A 23,335-nucleotide genomic window follows, 5' to 3' on the forward strand; every position below is an offset into this window, starting at 1 on the left:
ACTAAGACCCACTAACCTCAGGCTGTTGTCAGCAGTGGCAAAGGGTACTGTCAACATTCACACCTGGGGTCAAATGACTCTACAGTAGAGCCAGGTATTTATGAGCCCTTGCTCTGATTGGCTCTGATCAGCACTGATAGCACTGGATGGTCAGACGTTGACCTGACCTGCATTCTCTGTATTTTAGATCATGAAACAGTGTTTTAAATCCAGGCTCTGCCAGATTTTTGCTTCAGTGTTAATTGTTGTTTTACCAAATTATGTGTCCTCACATTCACTTTACTTAATTTATACTGGAACACATTCAAACATAATGAAAAATATATTTTCATATAGTTTAATCTGCATTTATTTATTCATTCATTGTTTGCTTACTTACATATTTGTAAACAGAAGTAATAACAGTGGTCATGTCTGATCATGTCAGTAAAAAGTTCAGGGGGGTGGATCAATCTATCCATCCAAGTACAGTTATATTTCTCAATGATTTGTATAATGCAGGAAGGAATATTCATTTATGATTAAAAAATATGTTGTAGTTCATGTATGTAAATGTGTATGAAATATAAGGCAATTGATATAAAAACAAAATATAAAAGATATAATATGTTAAATAAATATCATGAAAAATATTTAGGGCTTAGGCTCCACCAGCCTGAAAGATGGGGACTGTAGGATTTTGTACAGCTGCTCAACCACCTTCAGTCACTGTGAGTCTCGAGCACAATAATAAACAGCAGAATCTTCAGTCTTCAGACTGTTCATCTGCAGATACACCTGCTGTCTGCTGTTGTCTCTGGAGATGGTGAACCGGCCTTGGACTGACTGAGAGAAGAATTTTTTGCTGCCACCACTATTCTCAATCCAGGCGATCCACTCCAGTCCTTTTCCAGGAGCCTGTCTGATCCAAGCTGTGTAGTAGCTACCAACAGAATAAGAGACCTGACAGGTGATGGTCAGACGTTGACCTGGCTGCACAGTCACAGAGGCTGGCTGTGTCAACTGTTCACACTTCACACCTGTGGAGGAAAACATGTTGAATATTGACTCAGTGTAGTAACAGTGAACAGTCAGTGTGCTGTCATCATACTGTCAGTGTCTCTGCCTCAGTGAGACTCACAGGATCCAGCAGCAGCAGCAGCAGCAGCAGCAGCAGCAGCAGCAGCACAGCTACAGAGAACATGGTTGGTATTGAAGGTGATCTGATGGGAGCTTCTCTTCTTCTGCTGTAACTGACAGCATGATGGACTGTTTTCACACAATTATCAAGACTCACATTTGTCTCTGAAGTAAAAGAGAAGAAAATGTATTTCTGTGCAGATACCTGTGAGAGTGGTTGAACTCTTCTCATCTAACTCTTGGCACAAAAACAAATAAGCATATTTTCTAAAATGTGTAACTATTTCTTTTATGCCGGAAAATTTTATAATTGTCTTAATGAGGATGTTAAATGTTTTTGTAAATTGAATCATTATTTTTTTCAATACAATAACTGAATCTGTTTTTTACATGACGTATGTTCAGTAATTTCTCTGTTTTAAATTAAATGTGCTCGTGGAGCTTGTGCAGACCTGACAAAAGAAACTCAGGGAACATGTCATGTCAGATTTTAAATCTGGAATTACTGAAGAAAACAAATGACTTCCTGGTGGAGCAGTTTACAGTTTAATACTCTGTAACAATTGTGATTATTTCACAAAACTAGATTAAAACCTAGTATACAGCTGGAACGCGTCATGGCCTAGTTTCAGCTGGTTCCAGCTCTGGATCTGTTTGATTCTCTCCTCCTCTCTGTGCTCACATATACAGTATTTTAATACAGCTGAATCTCAGCTGAGGCCTCCTGGGCTATAAAAGCTGGCCCATGTGCTGATCTGTCCTCTCCCTTCCAACTGCTGACAGCCTTTGTTTTGACATTATGCTTTGCTTTTGCACATACAAACCATCACAGCACATATGCTACTCATTCATGCACTGCTTTCATGGCAACACAAACTAATTTCCACACCCCATTACTTTTTATTTGTGTTGTTTTTAGTTGTGATAAATTGTTTGCTTTTAGTTTAACTTTGCTTGGACTCCCTTCTTGTCACATTCACTGAGCCAGTTTGTGACATCAACTTCAAAACCTTTTCCAAGTTGCTGCCCTGCGCTGCTGAAATCCTGTTTTTGTAACCACAATGTCGTCTGACAAAATAACCGAACACATGAGTTAAACACAACGGCTGTGCTGTGAGTGGAGCTATGATTAATTGCAAAATGATCTCTGAGAGAAAGTAAGAAGTGACTGAAGATTAGGACTAAACTCAGTCCTGGAACAACATGGATGTGCCGGGGCTGGTTCGGTACATTCAACCAAACACCAGATCTCAGAATCTCATCTTGGTAAAGGATGAGACTGGGACTTGACACTGACTGTTTTTTTCAAAAACACTTCAACATAAATTTTCAGTCTCATGATGAATCATTTAAGTTAAGATGTACAGATATGTTTCAATTTATAGAGATGTGTTGCATTGAGATTACTTTCAGAAACCAAATTGTTGTGAGTGATTGTCTATAAAGATACCATAAAAATTCAAGATTAGATTCATAAGATACTTGATACTTAGGCTCTGCCAACATGAAAGGTGAGGACTGTAGGTTTTTGTACAGCTGCTCAACCAACTTCAGTCACTGTGAGTCTCGAGCACAATAATAAACAGCAGAATCTTCAGTCTTCAGACTGTTCATCTGCAGATACACCTGCTGTTTGCTGTTGTCTCTGGAGATGGTGAACCGGCCTTGAACTGACTGAGAGTAGTATTTGTAGCTGCCACTACCATCATCAATCCAGGCGATCCACTCCAGTCCTTTTCCAGGAGCCTGTCTGATCCAGCCCATCTCGTAGCTGCTGAATGTGAATCCAGAGGCTGTACAGGTCAGTGTGTGGGATTCTCAAGGTCTTTAAACCACTGGTTCAGATTCTGTCAGAGTCTGACCATCAACACCTGTCAAGATGATAAAAAACATGAAGTGAAAGAGGCTGGTGAGAAAAATAAAAACTATGTAAAGAGATGATGTGAATATTTTCACCTGCCCAGCAGAGAGTGAACAGCAGCAGTCCTGTCCTATAGTCCATCATGTTCAACTGTGTGTCCACTGTTCTCTGTCATCCTCTCTGCAGTCAGATAAGTAGAGGTGGAAGACATCTGACTTTTGCATTGACTCCTCCTCACAGGGAGGAGAGAGGTGGAGTGGACTTTGATTTCACTTCATGTTTGGTTTAACTTTATAATAAATATTGAGGAGGATTTGGAGATGATAACTTTGAAGTTTGTCTTTCATGTTTAAGTCTAATTAGTTTAACAGACTTTGTTCTCCTCAGTGCCTCTACACTACAATATAAAATTCCCTGGTGTTTATTGGTGATAGGACTCAAGTCACTGTCATGATCCTGAAAACACAGAGCAGTGTTGCAGTAGTTCAGGCTGAGCACTGAAGCTGTGTCTGAATCAGCTGATTAACATCAGCTGTTTTATTCCTGCTCCACAATCACTGTCTTCTTCACAATGTGAATCCAGAGTCTGTACAGGTCAGTGTCTGGGAGGAAGCCTCAGCTGATACTGGGAGGAAATCCAGACTCCACACATGGACTTACACACAAGGCCTTCTTGCTGTGAGGTTAGGGTGTTTGACTGAGCCAACATATCACCTCACTATCAGAAAAGGTTTGTCTCCGTAGTTATTGTCCTTGGTGACTTTAACAAAGGTGACCTCAGTCATGAACTGCCCAAATACAGACAGTTTGTTAATTGCCCGACCAGAGAGGGGAACACTCTGGACCACTGTTACACCACAATCAGTGGTGCTTATCACGCCGTCCCCCGGGCTGCACTGGGCCACTCTGACCATGTCATGGTCCACCTGATTCCCACATACAGGCAGAAACTAAAACTGTGTAAACCTGTTGCGAGGACATCGAAGCAGTGGAGCAGTGAAGCCATAGAGGATCTGCGGGCATGTTTGGACTGCACTGACTGGGAGGTGTTCAGGACTGCTTCCAACAGTCTGGATGAGTTCACAGAGGCTGTGACGTCATACATCAGCTTCTGTGAGGACTGCTGTATCCCATCACGCACCAGGGTGAGTTATAACAATGACAAACCCTGGTTCACAGCTAAGCTCAGTCAGCTCAGGAGGCAAAAGGAGGAAGCTTTCAGGAGTGGGGACAGGGACAGGTTTAAAGAGTCCAAGTACAGGTTTAGCAAAGCGGTGAGAGAAGCTAAACGACTGTACTCTGAGAAACTTCAGCTCCAGTTCTCAGCCAACGACTCTGCTTCTATCTGGAAAGGGCTCAGAAAGATCACAAACTACAAACCTAAACCCCCCCACTCCATTAACGACTTCCGTCTGGCCAACGATCTGAATGAGTTCTACTGCCGCTTTGAAAGACAGTGGGACAAGCCTGACACTAACCTCCACATCAGAGCCACATCAGAACCCCCCTCCTCCTCCCCTACCAAAGGAACGTCTCTCTCTATCCTGGAGAGAGATGTCAACAGGCTTTTTAAGAAGCAGAACCCCTGCAAAGCAGCCGGTCCTGACTCTGTCTCTCCATCATCCCTGAAGCACTGTGCTGATCAGCTGTCTCCAGTGTTCACGGACATCTTCAACACCTCACTGGAGACCTGCCACGTGCCAGCCTGCTTAAAATCCTCCACCATCATCCCTGTCCCCAAAAAACCAAGGCCCACAGGACTAAATGACTACAGACCCATTGCCCTGACCTCTGTGGTCATGAAATCATTTGAGCGCCTTGTCCTGTCCCATCTCAAATCCATCACTGACCCACTCCTGGACCCCCTGCAGTTCGCCTACAGAGCCAACAGGTCTGTAGACGACGCCGTCAACATGGCTCTCCACTTCATCCTCCAGCACCTGGACTCCTCAGGGACCTATGCCAGGATCCTGTTTGTGGACTTCAGCTCTGCCTTCAACACCATCATCCCGGCTCTGCTGCAGGACAAGCTCTCCCAGCTGAGCGTGCCTGACTCCACCTGCAGGTGGATCACCGACTTCCTGTCTGACAGGAGGCAGCACGTGAAGCTAGGAAAGCACGTGTCTGACTCCCAGACCATCAGCACTGGATCCCCGCAAGGCTGCGTTCTTTCTCCTCTGCTCTTCTCCCTGTACACCAACACCTGCACCTCCAGCCATCAGTCTGTCAAGCTCCTGAAGTTTGCAGACGACACCACTCTCATTGGACTCATCTCTGATGGCGATGAGTCTGCCTACAGGTGGGAGACTGAGCGTCTGGTGACCTGGTGCAGGCAGAACAACCTAGAGCTAAACGCTCTGAAGACAGTGGAAATGATAGTGGACTTCAGGAAGAGCCCAGCCCCACCCACCCCCATCTCCCTGTGTGACTCCCCCATGGCTACCGTGGAGCATTTTCGCTTCTTGGGAACCACCATCACACAGGATCTCAAATGGGAGCTAAACATCAGCTCCCTCATCAAAAAAGCTCAGCAGAGGATGTATTTCCTGAGGCAATTGAAGAAGTTCAACCTGCCAAGGACTATGATGGTGAACTTCTACACCTCCATCATTGAGTCCATCCTCACCTCCTCCATCACCATCTGGTACGCTGCTGCCACGGAGAGGGACAATAACAGACTGCAGCGTATCATCCACTCTGCTGAGAAGGTGATTGGCTGCAATCTTCCGTCCCTCCAGGACCTGTACGCCTCAAGGACTCTGAGGCGTGCAGGGAAGATTGTAGCTGACTCCTCCCACCCTGGACACAAACTCTTTGAGACACTCCCCTCTGGCAGGAGGCTGCGGTCCTTCAGGACCAAAACCTCTCGCCACAAAAATAGCTTCTTCCCATCTGCTATTAGCTTCATCAACAAGGCTAGAGAGCCCCACTGTTGCTGATCAATTGCACCAATCACCAGAAAAAAATTCCTTGTATGTGAAAACATACTTGGCAATAAAACTGATTCTGATTCTGATTCTGATTCTAAAGGTTGGTGCTGCTGTCCATTAACCTTCAGTGTATTTGACCATCAGAGAAATTAGTATTTTCATTTTCAGTCTGCCCTGTCTCCATGTCATCACAATACAACTTATTTATGAATCACCATGAGATAGAGCGATGGTTTGAAGCCCTGGAGCAGACATACAATATGTATCTGTGTTAAGATTCACAATATGAAATGATGTGAACACCAGGTAAATCTCCTGGACTGATCAGCTGTCCAGGGGGTTTCAACCAGTGAATGCTATTATACCACCCACCAGACACACTTCACCTCTTTATAAGAAACCTTTATAATGTTTGATATTATTAAATATTTAGATTTCTGTTTTGTCAAGAAACTGAAGCAACAACAAAATCATGTAAATAATATAAAGACTTTCCTGCAGAGGTTTGCAGTTTTACATTAAAGATGTAAAACTAAACCTAACCCTAACCCTAACACTAACCCTAACCCAGGCTCCTTATATTATTATTAGTCAATCGTCACTTATTTAATGAAGTTGTATTCAGGTAAGTCAAAGTAGATGCATCATTTCAATATCAATGAAATTTTTCTTGTTTTTGAAAATATCTAAAAATGTAGTTATCAGCTGAAATCATGCACAAGGACTTTAACTATATTGTGAAAAGACTTTGTGTTATTTATATCAATTTAACTTCCATATCTCTAAATATGTTCAAAGACTGTTTCTCTCCTCAATAGTGAACTGGTGTGAAATCATTAGTGGTCTGAGGGCTCCTCCTCTGGTGGCTTCATGTTACAAGTGTTCAGGCACTGAGGGGTTTTTGTTCAGGTCTACTGATGCTTTGTGTTATTGTGTTACTCTCTGGCACAGTAATACACAGCAGAGTCTTCAGGCTGCACATTCTGTCCATTTAGAGTCACTGTGTTGCTGGAAGAGTCTAAGTCGATACTGAACTTGTTCTTTAGTGAATCTTGGTAGTATGAATCTCCTGTATATTTGCCACCAATCCACTCCAGTCCTTTCCCTGCAGGCTGTCTGATCCAATGTGTGCGATAGCTACTTAGAGAATAAGAGACCTGACAGGTGATGGTCAGACGTTGACCTGGCTGCACAGTCACAGAGGCTGGCTGTGTCAACTGTTCACACTTCACACCTGTTAAAAGAAGAAAATGTTTTGTTATCAATGATCAAGTGAAACAGCTGAAGAAGAAATGTTGACTGTGACAAATCCAGAGAGACTCACAGGATCCAGCTGCCAACAGCAGCAGCAGAGCTACACAAAACATGGTTGATGGTGAAAGTGAGCAGCTGTGAACTCCACTGACAGTCTGATGTGAAGTTTTTATAGCTGAGGAACAAGGAAGCTCACTGAGTTTGCATACAATCAAACATATGAAGCATCAGTGTTGGTCCAACTGGAGCCAATAGAAGAGTCTGATCAGTGTTATTATATCTGCAGAGGGAAAACAAGTCTGGAAACCACTTCTGCTTTACATAGGATATTTTGATTTCATTACTAACTCCATTGAAACACACTGACCCTGCACCTGAATTTACAGAAACAACAACAATAACCAGCTGAGCCTTCAGTCTTATAGTTGTTCATCTTTAGTTCAGTCAGGAGAGAATTCATTCTGTCTTCATGAATACACTTTATTGCCATTTTCAAAACAAGAGAGGAAAAGTGAGAGATGTGAGAGTGGGCCCCATCATGATGTTATCATATGAGAAAAGGGGGTGAGGCTGTGTGAAGTACAGGAAACCTCCTGCGGTCTAGACACTGGTGATGGTGGTGATGATGGGAAGAGGAGAATACTGGAGGTCTGGGTGTGATGAGGAGCTCGGCCTGAACTGGATATGAAGACTGGAGGTGAATGGGGTGGAGGAGGGTCGCAGCTGAACTAAAAAGACAGCTGACAGCAGGAGAGGGGAGAACAGATCGTAAAGGTTGATGGGAACAATATGATTGGCTGGTTGGGATCATAGCAAGATCTGATTGGTTACAGTAAACACCTGAAGTCAGCTGATTTACAAGAAGTGAGGTGAGAGAGAGCGATAAAACGAGATAGTTGTGAATGGAAGAGGCATAAAGAGAGTCTTCCTGATTGAACTCACGCTTAGCTCCATATCTACTTTCTACATCTTGTAGACATGATGAACCAAGTCTGGTCTGTTGTTTCATTAATTCAGTTTATCATTTCTGACAGTAGAAAGTCTTCAAATCAAATCACCAGTCAAACATTTTGAAAATCATCATCAAATGTTTTATGTTTTTATGTCAGAAGACATGTAAAACCTTTTCACTATAGAGTTTTTTGTGATCTGTGATGGTTCAAAGATCAGTTAGTTCAGATGAATGAGATGAGCTGCTGTAACTGTCTCATCACAGAGACAGAGGAGAGAAAAACAAGACTTAACTGCCCTCTAAAGGTTTAAAGTGGAACTACAATATATGGTCCACTTCAATATTATGTTGATAAACTTATTTCCATTTATTCACAAAAGTTCAGACAGAATAACAAGACTGTTTTATATGTTTTACTTATTGTTGTATTAGAAACAACAACTCCAGGAGGTCTAAATAAAAATGAAACTTTTTGCTTGATCAGTTAAATTAAGATCAGGACTATAGGTTTTTGTACAGCTGCTCAACCAACTTCAGTCACTGTGAGTCTCGAGCACAATAATAAACAGCAGAATCTTCAGTCTTCAGACTGTTCATCTGCAGATACACCTGCTGTCTGCTGTTGTCTCTGGAGATGGTGAACCGGCCTTGGACTGACTGAGAGTAGAATTTGCCGCTACTATCGGTATAGATTAAAGCGACCCACTCCAGTCCTTTTCCAGGAGCCTGTCTGATCCAATGCATCCAGTAGCTGCTGAATGTGAATCCAGAGGCTGTACAGGTCAGTGTGTGGGATTCTCCAGGTCTTTTAACCACTGGTTCAGATTCTGTCAGAATCTGACCATCAACACCTGTCAATACAATAAAAAGCATAAAGTGAAACAGGCTGGTGAGACAAATAAAACCATGTAAAAAGATGATATGTGAATATCTTCACCTGCCCAGCAGAGAGTGAACAGCAGCAGTCCTGTCCTATAGTCCATCATGTTCAACTGTGTGTCCACTGTTCTCTGTCATCCTCTCTGCAGTCAGATAAGTAGAGGTGGAAGACATCTGAGTTTTGCATTGACTCCTCCTCACAGGGAGGAGAGAGGTGGACCGGACTTGTCTTGTCCATCAGAGTATAATGTACAGCTAGACAACAGTCCAGATGTTGAAATTTGATACCTGAATTTTAGTGATTTAGAAACTGTTTTTTGTCTAATAATACTGTTCATTATGTTTACTCACATGAAAAATCCTGAATAAATCAATCAATAAATAAATAAATAATAGATCACAGAACTTCCACTGACTTCAGAAAATAACTTTAGGAGACATGATGTGGGGTTTTCTTGTCTTTAAAAATTCCCATTGAATAAATAAAACAATGATTACCTGAGGAATGCAGGAAATATGGTCAGAGGCCTTTCTTGAGTTACAGTGTTGAATAATGGCCAGAGGTGTTTTTTCAGAACATTATAATGTCAGAGTGATTTGAGTTAAATTGTCTCATCATTTGAATAAGTTCCCTCAAGGTGTTGCTGAAATATCATTCACAATCAGACAACCCACAAACATATTGCCTCTGGCCCTGTCTATCACCAGCACAGAGGCATAGAACATCTGCCAGGTAAATAAATGTGCTCAAATGCAGAAATAAAAACTCCTCACAAGGAAAAGATGACTTTTGAAACAAGTAGTAAGCCTTGCTAGAAGATGTCAAGAAGTTTGTCTCGGGAGTTATCACAAAACTGGATTCTGATCTTGGTGATATATCTGACCTGAATTAGTATCAGCATGAAGTTAGAGAACATTATATCAGTACTTATTTCAACCAAATTTAAAAAATACTGATGATTGTCACATAGTTTGTATTTTAAGTGTGAGGTGTGAAGCGATTAAAAATATATCTGTGTGTCATGTATTTCTGGTTATGTATGAAACTGCAGCTGTTGGTTTGTGTTACTCTGGACACATTACAAAACAAATGTGTCTTTAGGCTGCAGATTCTGTCATTTTACAGTCACTGTTCCAGCAGAAGTGTCTCTGCTGTAGCTGAACTTGTTCTTCAGAGCATTGTTTTGATCTAGGTCACCTCCTCCACAACGATGCAAAATAACCAGAGACCTGAGATGGAAACAGTTATTGTTAAATCAAATGACTGTTTGGTGTGAAATCATCAGTGGTCTGAGGGCTCCTCCTCTGGTGGCTTCATGTTACAAGTGTTCAGGCACTGAGGGGTTTTTGTTCAGGTCTACTGATGTTTTGTGTAAGTGTGTGTGTCTGGCACAGTAATACACTGCTGTGTCCTCAGTCTTCAGACTGTTCATCTGTAGATATACTTTACTGCTGGAGTCATCTCTGGAGATGGTGAATCTGCCCTGGACTGACTGGGAGTAATATTTAGAAGTACTGCCTGTGTGTACAAAAGCGATCCACTCCAGTCCTTTTCCAGGAGCCTGTCGGACCCAGTCCATAGGGTAGCTGCTTAATGTGAATCCAGAGGCTGTACAGGTCAGTGTGTGGGATTCTCCAGGTCTTTTAACCACTGGTTCAGATTCTGTCAGAGTCTGACCATCAACACCTGTCAGACAAAGACAGAAATTCATGTCAGGTGTTATATTGACAGCAAAAATGAAAATATGTCAGATCAAAATCAGAGAAACTGTTGACCTGCCCAGCAGAGAGTGAACAGCAGCAGTCCTGTCCTATAGTCCATCATGTTCAACTGTGTGTCCACTGTTCTCTGTCATCCTCTCTGCAGTCAGATAAGTAGAGGTGGAAGACATCTGAGTTTTGCATTGACTCCTCCTCACAGGGAGGAGAGACCATCACAGACCTTGTTTTTTAAAAACAGGCAAACATAACCTAGAGGTCTGATTTTGTGCACTGAATTTGAGTTCAGTCCTAAACAATAGTAACAACAGGTTAACTTGAACAAAATCAAAATCATTGTAAGATCTTTCTTTAAAAAGAAAATACAAAAAAATGTGGTCAGTTCAGAGAAAGCTTTGAAGAGGGATTAAAGAGAGGATAATGTTAAATCCCTCCTCTGACTTCTACAAATGAGAGGCAGAAAATGATATCACCATAAAGAGAAGATGAGATTTTGTAATAGCTACAAAGTCAATTCAAAAACTGACGGGGAATCACTGATGTGTAGTAAAGACTGATGTACAATGTTATCTTCTCTTAGTGTATCATAGACCTGGCAACAGCATTTTTAATGAGCTGTGGTCTGAATTTGAAATAAAGTGTTTTGCAATAATCAAGCATGGAGGAGATAAATGCCTGAAATGGTAAATTGTTGTTCTTCATCTCACAGATATAGAAGGTGGAATTAACAATGAAAGCAGAATTTCCTGTAGTTTTACCAATTCATATGACTATAAAGTTGGCTACAAAACCACTGATTCAGTCACTAATGTGGGTGTGATTCTGATAATAATATATGTAGTAATTATACTGAGTTCTTGAACATTTCTTGATTGATGACGAACGTTTAACTTCAGTGATACACTTTGAACTGGTCTTCAAATCATTCAAGGGCTCCTCCTCTGGTGGCTTCATGTTACAAGTGTTCAGGCACTGAGGGGTTTTTGTTCAGGTCTACTGATGCTTTGTGTTATTGTGTGTCTCTGGCACAGTAATACACAGCAGAGTCTTCAGGCTGCACATTCTGTCCATTTAGAGTCACTGTGTTGCTGGAAGAGTCTAAGTCGATACTGAACTTGTTCTTTAGTGACTCTTGGTAGTATGAATTTCCTGTATATTTGCCTCCAATCCACTCCAGTCCTTTCCCTGCAGACTGTCTGATCCAAGCTGTGTAGTAGCTACTCAGGGAATAAGAGACCTGACAGGTGATGGTCAGACGTTGACCTGGCTGCACAGTCACGGAGGCTGGCTGTGTCAACTGTTCACACTTCACACCTGTGGAGGAAAACATGTTGAATATTGACTCAGTGTAGTAACAGTGACCAGTCAGTGTGCTGTCATCATACTGTCAGTGTCTCTGCCTCAGTGAGACTCACAGGATCCAGCAGCAGCAGCAGCAGCACAGCTACAGAGAACATGGTTGGTATTGAAGGTGATCTGATGGGAGCTTCTCTTCTTCTGCTGTAACTGACAGCAGGATATCAAGTCTTTATAGCAGACTGTGAGGAAGTTCACTTTGCATAGAGAAGGACACTGACAGGATATAAAAGAAGGATGGACTGCTGTCACTATAATTCATAACTCATCATATTTGTCTCAGGCCGGGGAAGGTTTAAGTCTGATCTCGATGGACTGTCAGAGATGCTCATTAAATCAGCTTTATTCTCTGAATAGGTAAACAAAAGCTTTAAAATAAGTAAATAAATAAAAGAATAAAAGATAAAATGGTCTTGGCCATCTTTAATTTTGCCTGCCCAAAAACACATCGAGCCTACTGTTTTTGCTCTCCTGGATGACACCTCTTTGTTACATCTTGCAAACAGTTATGTCTTTATCATCTGTTTTTTTGTTGTTTTTTTTTTAACTGGTGGCCTTATTATTCATCAGCTATTAGCTTCTTCTTTTGGCAGCTGAAATATAACAGAAAACGTTTCATACATGTCTAATGGGAATATTATTAACCACCAAACTGTTGTAAAAAAGCGAAAGAATGAGGAAGTCACAAACCACAACCTCAGCTGGTGCTTTCACATTGTGTTTTTCCCTTTGCTTGTGTAAGCACGATGCCAAAATGTTATATAGTTTCTGATCTGCTGCTGCCCCCTGTTTATCATTGTGAACACAGGTTATTTCTAGATTTTTGTAAAGCCTCTCTGCTCACTTTAACCAGTGTGTGTATCCAGCACAGTAATACACAGCAGAGTCCTCTGGCTTCAGGTTGGACAGTCTCAGATACACCATGCTGTTGCTGTTATCTCTGGTGATTTCTATACGTCCTTGCACACTGCTGGCGTACACAGTTTTACTTGCATCATAGTAAATAAGCCCCATCCATTCCAGTGCTTTTCCTGCAGGCTGTCTGATCCAGTGCATTCCATAGTTACTGAAATCAAATCCCGATCCCCTGCAGGAAAGACTGAGGGATTCCTGAGGCTTTTTCAGCACTGATGTGGAGGGAATGGACTCTGGCCATTCAAACCTACAAAGAAATCTGGAAATAAAAAGCGATAGGTGGCAATGAAAGAGGAGTAGGTCAAATGCCAGAACATTAAGTAAAAGGTTTTTTTTTTTTTTCTTTTTTTTGACGAGTACTATAGCATAACACAACTTACAAGGCAGACAGAGCGCTGTCAGCAGAACAGACAGTTTGTCCATCTTGTTGAGACTGAAGATGAGGACGCAGTTGCTTCACACTGAGACAGCCAGTAGATGGGAGGACAGAAGTACACCTGCTCAAAAGCTTAGATTTGCATTGGCATTTTACAAGGGAGGGGCAAATATTTTTAGATAAAAATAAGATACACAGAATTTCATGTGTTTTTTTTCCCATTTTCAGTTTCAAAAAACATTAACACACTTACTGCAACACTTCTGACTGCTAAGACAGTACGTTCGGAAAATCCTGACCTGTGAAATTAAAACTACATCTGTCTAAGTTTATCATTTTCAGTTGTTTTTACAATGACTCCTCTGTTGAGCTCATCATGCATGTGTGGAAAAGAGCTGGTATAAGGAAAGACACAGGTATATATCCAACAATAGTCATTTTTAGTCTCTCTCTTTCGTTTTTCTTTCAGGGTCTGTAAATGTAAGAGTAATGTTTGGTTAATTTGATCTGTCTGCATATAGTGAACGCACAGTGTATGAGCAGGATCAATGCTGTTATGTAAAAAGATATAAAAAGTGATTTCATGGCATTATCTGACGTCCAGATTAATCCTGTTCACATACACCACATACAGCCAGACCGAATTCATTACATTTGAAATACATTTTCACTGAATATGTCGTTTTTGTGTGATCAGACTGTGGTCATGTGCCAACAACAACCAACAATTCAACCACATATGTCATGCTTGCATGTACATTTGAGAAGATCTTCTTAAGTTGCCCAGAACGTTTAATTTTGTCAAAGCATATATGGTTATGTAATGATGATGTATATTTTGATAAATACAGTGAAAACGCAGTTTAACTGCTGCAAGTCTTTCATAATCAGATAACCTGCATGCTCATGCTGAGACAGGACATTCTGACAAATCCATTCATTTCATGTTAAATTATCATCACAAGGTATAGCTGTAAAACAACACTATTATTTTATTGTGCATATCAAAAAAAATAAAATAAAATAAAAAAAGCTTGTATGTGATTCACAGTCACAATCAGTCGATTCCCAGACATTTTATGTTGCCACTTTCCCATCTGTAGATAGAAAGCTTCACTCACTAGCACAATGTCATCCAAACACAGTTATGTATTCTTCATGGGTTTCCTTTTTCCAAATGAATCAAATATATATAATATCTCAAATTATAAAAATCATTATTACAATAAAATATCTTATAACATTTATATACATTTATTCTGTGTTGTAAAAAAGCTTCTACTAACAACTGTAATCTTTGACTGTGTATATGGATATGGATGGAATGTGTATATGCCCAGCATTAAGCCTATCTTTCTTTTCCAGAGCAAAGCTGCGGAGATAATCCATAAGGGACCTCATCCCTCCTCTCAGGCACACGCAGATCACTACTGATCATGGTTTATACACACACACATGCTGGCGCTGAAAAACAAAACCAGATGATACAGAGAAATATAACACACTGAACTTAATTTTTTTTTTGTAAGAATTCACAAACACAAGTAGCTCAGGATCTCAACAAAGGCTGTCATCATGAGTCTTAAACAAGCCTGCATCTTTCTCAGGGGAGGAACAAGGAGACAAGTAAGTCACTATTTTTTTTATGGTTTTATAGTTTTACAGTACAGTTAAGGCGTGAATTGTTTTTGACTATTTATGTGTCTTTCTCTTAAGAGTATTCTAAAGCTCACATGAATCATTAGTATATGTGTTATTTTCTTTTTAATTGGTTCCAGGAAAACAAATCTTACTTTCATCTGTTGATCAGCCATGAAACAATTTTTTGTTTGTTTGTTTATTGGTTTTTGTTTTGTTTTGATTTTTTTTTTTTTTTTAGTTTTGTTGTGTTTTATTTATTTATTTATTTATTTATTTTTATGTTCATTTTTATATGGTGTTATTTTAAACTAATGGGAAAAGAAGCTTAAAGGACTAGCCCCATTCTGGAGTAGAGGTGGGAGGGCAAACTTTTTAACCGGTGCATTAGGCAGCTGCTTTGGCACTCAGTCAGTTTCTGTGCTTTGGTCCTGATTTCAAAGATTACATTTACACAAAACCAAAATACAAATAAAAACATATTTACATATGTTGCATTATGCTCTCTTCACGTACATAATATTTTGACCAGCATTCGAAATTTATAGAAATCTGTGCTGATGTAATTCCACGATGAACATGCTGTGTCAATACTGTATAAAAATGTTCTAAGCAGGGATTGACACAGACTCAGCCCGTCTGAATTCTAGTATCTATTATGTCAAAACATATTTACACATGTTAATGTGACAACAGCAATCCGTGTTCACAGAATATACAAAACTATTGAACAAATCAAGATGTGTTAATCTGACATTTATGGCTGATTTATGTATAATGTAATAATGATTGTCCATAGACATGGGACACTAACAATTTCAAGTGTGTCTAGCACGCATTAATTCCACAGAGACTTTATTTTTCATCTATAATACTTATGTCGTATGGAGCTTGGAGCTTAGACAAAGTCATTATCTTTCAGAGGGACCCACTGTAGGTGACTGCAGACATTTTGTAGTAAACTGTTATATTTAAAGCATACTAACATCATTTCATATTTCTGTCCATGTTATCATTATTTTGCAGACAAGAGATCTTGCACATGATGAGATAGAAGGTAATTGCTGTGTTTATGCTTCAAGATGTACTTGTTAGAGTGCTCTATAATATTTTTTACCTTTTCAAAGTTTGGTTACATAACACTCTCAATTTCCCTCCAGAATTGCGTGAAGCTTTTGTGGAGTTTGACAAAGACAAAGATGGTTTCATAGGCTGTAAAGACTTGGGGAACCTGATGAGGACCATGGGTTACATGCCAACTGAAATGGAGCTGATAGAACTGAGCCAGAACATCAACATGAATTGTGAGTAATGTCTTCTAATGAGGTCAAAGCCAAGCACATAAGTAGTGCCTTTTTCCTGCATTTTGCAGTCAACCTTTTACCTAGAGCCTAGACACAAATAACAATTTTTAAGGTATTTTTGCAGGTTAGAATAAAAAAATGTTCTTTGTTACTTCCATGGTTGTACTGGGACCCTTCGTTACAGTAATGTAATGTAATAATAATATGTAATAATATGTATTGGGAATATAGCATTTTATTTATTAATTCATCCATTAATTGTAATATTTTATCAAAGTCTAATGCATAATTTAATGTACAATTTCTTCAAGACTGGGGATGTAACCTGACATACAAAAGTATTTGTTATTTATGTAGAAATAATAAATCAAGTTTTTACTGAGAAAATATTTAAATCGATTCATAGCTGTGCTTTAAAATTTTATTATTGAAAATGATTACATTATGTCAATCATATGTCATTATGTCAATCATATTGATGTGACAAACTGCTGCTGAATTGGTATTTCTTGTTCTGAAAGTTTCAGGAAACATCTCTTACGAGATATGTGTCTCTGGAGCTCTTTATTTGCATTTTCTATCTTGAAAGTAGCTCGTCAAGTGTAAGAACAAGGGGGTAGAAGCAATAACACGAATGTATGGTCTGATGACTCACCCTACATAAGTGGCAAATGTTACAGCAAAGCATGTTATCATATATTTAATTATCATATATAAAAATTAAATTTGAACCTGTAGATGTTTACTGACTTGACAGAACACTATATTATGCAAGTGTTTTAATCCACCAACATTTTTATGTTGATAATTCAAAACAAAGAAGATACATGGCAGGAGAAAGCTGTGTTTTCCGATTATTGCCTGCTTATACAGTGGGTATATTGGTAATGTCATCTGTCTTATCACAGTGGGGGGACGGGTGGACTTTGAAGATTTTGTGGAACTAATGACCCCCAAGCTTCTGGCTGAAACTGCAGGGATGATTGGGTTGAAGGAACTTAAAGATGCTTTCAGAGAGGTACGCTCAACACACCTTTTCTCTCTCTTTAGTCTTTGGCACCCCATGGTGGACACTGGAAGAACATACTGTAAAAGCTAAAACTTAGAATTTATAGCATTACATTGTAATTGCAATATGCATCCTAAAGCTTTGCAATAATATTATTTTCTTCGCCCCTTCCCTATAGTTTGATATAGATGGTGATGGTGCAATCACATCGGATGAGCTGAGACATGCCATGATAAAGTTGTTAGGCGAACAAGCCAGCAAAAATGAAATTGATGCTGTCGTGAGAGAAGCTGACAATAATGGCGATGGAACAGTTGACTTTGAGGGTGAGACACAAGTAGACACAAACACACAAACACACACAGCACAGGACAAAATATACCAGCTTATACCTGTTCAACCTCTGCTGGATGATTTTGACTGAGAAGACAACTGCTCTGTGAGACACAGAAGTTGAAGAATTAATTTAAAATCATTTCAATTTGAATGTCGAATAAACTTCTCTGTCACTGCTATGGCTTACTGACACACCAATTAGCATGTGAGCCATGTTAAATGTTATGATGCTGGGAATACACTGCCTGCCCTGTGTGCGTTGCGGCTTCCGTCGCTGACCTGTTGCGGAGGACCAGCATGTGTGTTCACACCGGCTGTATGTCTGCTGCACTGCTGCTTCTGCCAGCTCTATTTCTGTACATAGAGTTTGCATGTTAATGGAATGTGGATTATAAATGAATTTCTGATTTATTTCTGACAGAAAATCTCACTAAATTGCCACTGTCTCCATATGTAGCTCCTAGTTTTAAAATAGTTAAAAAATAAATATTTTTTCACGTCTGTGTCATATTCAGATTCAGCCAGATTCAGCCATAGAGAAATATAGCGGAAGGAGTAAATTTTATGTAATGTTGCTTGTATGATGTCGATATGACTGATAAGTCTTTTCTCTGTCAAAATTTTCTGTGAACCATGCACATCACATGTGAAAAAGAAAAATGTGACATAGCCGGGATGTGCGTTGTGTCTGCTCTAACCCATTAACACGGGCGCCGAAATGAAAACCAAGATATTCCACAGCCACCACACATCCAGCGTGTTCCTGGCTTTAGTTTCACCTGTGCTTTATCTGTAATGACATGTCACAATGTTTGCCATGAAAAAACTCTATTAATTACGTATTTTTGTCATTTGTTTGTTACTTACACATTTTAAACAGAATATAAATTTACCATTGAGACAGTCTTCAATAGAAAAACATTGCTCAATCTCTTAAACAATAACTAATTTATATTTATTTCATGCCAAAGCAAAAAGTATGTAGTGTGGTTGTCAGCAGCTAAATGAAAATTGTTTGTTTTGAACCTACAAGAATTTAGCTAATCAATCTTTTGTCCTTTCTTTTTACAGAGTTTGTGAAAATGATGTCACAGAAATGAGGACCACAGAATGAATGGATGGCTGTGAATGGAGAGCATACATTTTTTATTGAATCTTATGCTGACGACAGCCTACTTCTCATGAATCATTTTACTTTGTTTCCTGTTATTTAAGTGGCGTCTGTTTTATATATGATGATATTATATTATGTTTATTTATTCTAAGTCAACAAAGAAGGTTCGTTCTTTTTGTTAAAATTGATGAAAGTGAAATTATTTGATTTGATTGAATTGTAGATCTTGATAGTGATAACCATAACATTTTGGATCTACAAAGTTGGCAATTTTCTTATCATCTAGTTTGCCCTGAATCTCACAGACCTGTTTCACAGATTAGTGAGTGTACATGTCATTGTCATTGTTCAAAAAGAATCACTGCTTTCTCGTGATGATGAATTGATAAACGTGGTTGCACTGCAGACAAATAGCTGTAGCTGTAATAGTGGTAAAATTAGCAATGTCTGTAATGTTCAGCTAGTAAGCATGTTGACAGAAGATGCGATACAGAGTCAACAAATCTGTTTTGTGAAGATGCTGTGATTGTGCTGCACTGTGGGCTGGCCAGGAAGAACTAAAGTAAATCCAAATAGTGTCAAAATGTTGTTTACAGCAATTAAAAGATAATGCAAGTGAAACTAGTTAGCATGTTCTTTAGATAGGGTGAGGACATAGGTAACATTTGAAACCCAAACCACAGTCTTTTACTAACTCAGTTGTTTTTTGCCTCAACCAAACCATGGCTGTTCCATAAGCTTGCACTTTTTATTACTGTAACCATGACAACAAAGGTCCAGCATGTCTGCTGCCGTAGGGAAGCTATTTCAGGAGATCCTTTTATGGGTCATATTAGATGGTATAGACAAACAACGTTTGGCTGTTCAGGTAGGAGGAGTTCTTGGAAATAAATTACTATACTACATTGCCATCTCCCCATCTGCTCCCTATCTGGAGACTAAACATTGTGTCAGTGGAGCCGGGATGTGAGAACTGGATTGACCCTACTGCTTGTGAGTGTCCACAATATGGACAGCTCTGTAGTTGTATAATTACTGGCTTGATCATGTAGGGGTTTAAAACACTGTGGTTGGACAATGTAACACTATAGCCATTAAAATTTGGTTTAATAAGATTGAACAGTGGACTTGATGCATTCATGTTTGTTTGGTTGTCAGGAACTTCCAAAATTATCAAGTACTATATCAGATATATTGGAGCTCTTAAACAGATCAGAGTTTCCCATAGTTTCCCAGTTACAGGTAAGAAGCTTATAAATACAATTACTCCAATATTACATGAACATGTGTCAGTCCACAGAAGCCAGTACCGTAACTGATCTTTGTAACGACACAGGTGCAGGGTGTGCACTATGTGCATGGTCCTTATAATTTTCAAGTGTATAATCATTGTGGACACTGACAACAGTCCTTCCTTGATGATCAGCAGCTCCCCACACGAGTCTGTAATGGTTTTGTTTTTACCTTTCTGTCTGTGCTGTTTTAATCTTGCTCTGTGAAGCAATTTGGGCCACATGTTTGTATGAAAGGTTCTATATAAATAAAGTTGAGTTGAGTTGCAGTACCTTCAATCAATCCAATCAAGAGGGCTTTATCACTCCGCTGAAAATGATCAGCACTGTTTTTTGGAGGTCTGCCTTCTAAATTCTCAGCGTTTGAACTTTGTAATCTCAAAAACAAATCGCTTATTCTAGCAAATAAAACTGCATGGTATTTCCCTGTTTGTGATTTGAAGAAATGTTTCCATCATGATCGTGTAGCTATCTAGCAGTGAGGTAAGTCTCTCCGAAGTAATATGGTAATACTGACCAAATCCAGTTTTTTTGTTATAAAGGTTTTAACAGTTATTGAACTACAACATGAATATGTTAACTTATCTAATAAAATATTTGATTAAGAATGTGATTACTAAAGCTAATGCAGTGATTTTCCAAACACACACCTCAGAGTTCACAGATCTGGTGTTGAAAAACCTGCACTTCCAATAAATAATTGCTTACAGTAATAATAAGGTTCTGTGAAAAAAAAATAATAATAACAAAAGCTGTGTCTCCATCTAACCACTTAACAAATATGTCCTCCATCTTAAACAACCATAAAAGTCACTTGTCCCTACCTTTGGATACAAACCATAGGAGCATACTAGTACCAATACAGGGCATACTGCACCTTTGACACAAGGTTCATGTTATGGAAGAGTCAGTTTGGTTTGGTTTGGTATGCAAAAAACTAGTTGCTTAGGTTTTTGGAAAAGATCCCAGTAATTTCGTAAGGTTAGAGGATCTTTATTTTCATGGTTACAATAAACATGGCATTATGATTTCACAAGGGAAACAAACAGCAATGTCCTGTGTGAAAGTCTTGCATTTTGTCAACACATCCATCCACCCCAACCTTCTCCTAATGTGGACTTTGTTGCTGTCACCGAACTTCTCCTGTTGCTCCCATCATAAAATGTAACTATGGGTCATAATAAGCTGTCTGCACAGAGTAATATACTTTCTACTTTGGCATAGATATTTTAAGGTTCCCAGAGGATGATTAAAGATTTTATCTAGTACCATTGTTTTCACAAACACTTTGGTCAAGCATGCAGTGTAGGCTTCAGTGACACAAATACTGATTAATTGCATGTGTGTATATGTAATTTCTCTTTTTGTGTGGGTATTTTTACGTGATTTATTTTTATGTGATTTATTATTTCATAATCAATACTAATACCGAGTTGTGGTTAAGTGCAATTGATTACTGGAGTATTGATTGCTGCCCTTTCATGTTATATGCACAGCAGTCCAGGCCATGTCTTACTAAATACAGTTTAACTGAACGTAAATGGACAAAATAATGCGTATGCCAAGCAGATTAATCCACAAATATAATTGATGTTATTTCTGAATGACAGATTGCCAACAATAATAATAACAAATTAATTTTCCATCCACTTTGTTCATTTGGCATCTTTTGCTGAAATAATCCCTAATCTGAAATAAATGTTGCTAAAGCTGTTGCATAACAAAGGAACATCATGAAAATTGAGTGTGACAATAGCTATTTTTGTCTTTCAAATGAATGTGCTGGTCTTTTAAGGCTACAGCCAAATATATAGCCATACCAACTGCCATGCAATCACTGGAAAAACATTAAATATTGCTTGATGAAACTATTTGGTGACTACTATTAGCATAAGATGTAAAACATAATGCTTTGGATTTGCTGGTGCAATCACTGTATTGAAAAATTACTATAACACAGCAAGGTGCATGACCTTGAGACCCTGACTTGTGATGCTCGGGTGGGCTGTCTAGGAAATCTGACATAAGACTGACATCTGACATTAATATTGAATATTTGAGTCGTTATATTATTTGCAGGTGAATTTAACAATCAAATATTTTGCCTCAAATCAAATCCTACATGGCTCATAGAGTAAATGTCCTGTGTTGAATGAATCATGCATCATTAAACAACATACATGTGCATACGAGTACATATAAACAATCTCAGGAATAATCTGTCTCACGGGATGGATTAGTTCAGTCTCTGTAATCCTCATCATGGGACCCTCAGATGAACAGATGGCAGATAAGACAAAATCACCACAGTAATTCTCATCTACTAACTGAAAAAATAACAAAAAAGAGCTGTGAAAGCTTAATGAACAAGAATATATTTCCAAAATGGTGTTTTAGTTGGTTTTAAAAGGCATATTCATTGGAAATGTTAATGTTATAATCTGTTTGGGGTTTTTTTTTCAAACAATAATTTTGACACATTTAATACATTTACACTTTCTTTTTTTTCTTTTTTAAAAAGCCAAGCAGTCAATTTACATTTTTTTTCCACTAAAAATAATATACTTGTGTTTCCCCAGATAAGTTAATGTATCTTACAAAACAATCAGCTTTGCTCTAAGCATACTTTATCAACAAAAGTGTGTTACCCCTTTGAAAATTGTAAATGCTCAATTCTGCCTTGCATTTACTTGTATCTTGTCACATTTTTCTTTCTTTCTAAGCTTTTTCAGTCTGACTGCTATTCGTAACATGAATCTAGAGTCAAAACTGATTTCTTTATTATTTATTTGTTATTTGGATTCCAAGAAAAAAAAGGAATTGACAAAAACCCTCATATATGCATGTCATAAAATATGTAAACCACTAGCATAGAAACATACAAGCATACAGAGGATAGTAACAAGAAGAGAAAGATTAACCACAGTGTGTGAACATTTATATATTTTGGCATTCATTTTGGAAAATAAAAATAAATTGAAAATTTACATTTATACGATTTTCATGTTTTCACAGTTTTTTGGTTGAACCATAGGCAATCTAAAAATTTCAAAATAAATTATGGCCTCTTATCCTGAAGGCATATCAGCACATGCATCAGCAGCTTTAAGTCCAGTAATCATGACAGATAGGTTTCACATGCAAATAGCATTCACTAGCATAGTATATGATGTCAAGACATTGTTTATGTTATTGTAAGATTTACACCAGATCTGCTCCTCTTAGTTTAGATCTCTTTGTGCTTTCAGATGATGTCAGTTTGTAGTTTGCAGCCAAATTTT

General features: G+C 38.8%; 1 protein-coding gene across 2 annotated transcripts in view; it reads left to right on the forward strand.

Moving 5' to 3' along the window:
- Positions 1-14,748: 14,748 nt before the first annotated feature.
- Positions 14,749-23,335, forward strand: part of sez6l2 (seizure related 6 homolog (mouse)-like 2) — a 29,045-nt gene continuing 20,458 nt past the window's right edge. Inside the window, exons 1-6 of one of the 2 annotated variants that reach the window (XM_071473993.1) lie at positions 14,749-14,987; positions 16,026-16,056; positions 16,160-16,303; positions 17,212-17,321; positions 17,491-17,638; positions 18,720-20,323. In XM_071473993.1, coding sequence (XP_071330094.1) covers positions 14,937-14,987; positions 16,026-16,056; positions 16,160-16,303; positions 17,212-17,321; positions 17,491-17,638; positions 18,720-18,748 — 513 coding nt within the window. In that variant the 5' untranslated portion in view covers positions 14,749-14,936 and the 3' untranslated portion in view covers positions 18,749-20,323. Of the gene's footprint in view, positions 14,988-16,025; positions 16,057-16,159; positions 16,304-17,211; positions 17,322-17,490; positions 17,639-18,719; positions 20,324-23,335 lie in introns of those variants that run through there. The other variant, XM_071473994.1, reaches the window with a different exon arrangement.

Source organism: Trachinotus anak, unplaced genomic scaffold (genome assembly GCF_046630095.1).
Source record: "Trachinotus anak isolate AG129_WGS33_773 ecotype Australia unplaced genomic scaffold, CSIRO_AGI_Tana_v1 ptg000003l, whole genome shotgun sequence".
Taxonomy (NCBI): Eukaryota; Metazoa; Chordata; class Actinopteri; order Carangiformes; family Carangidae; genus Trachinotus; species Trachinotus anak.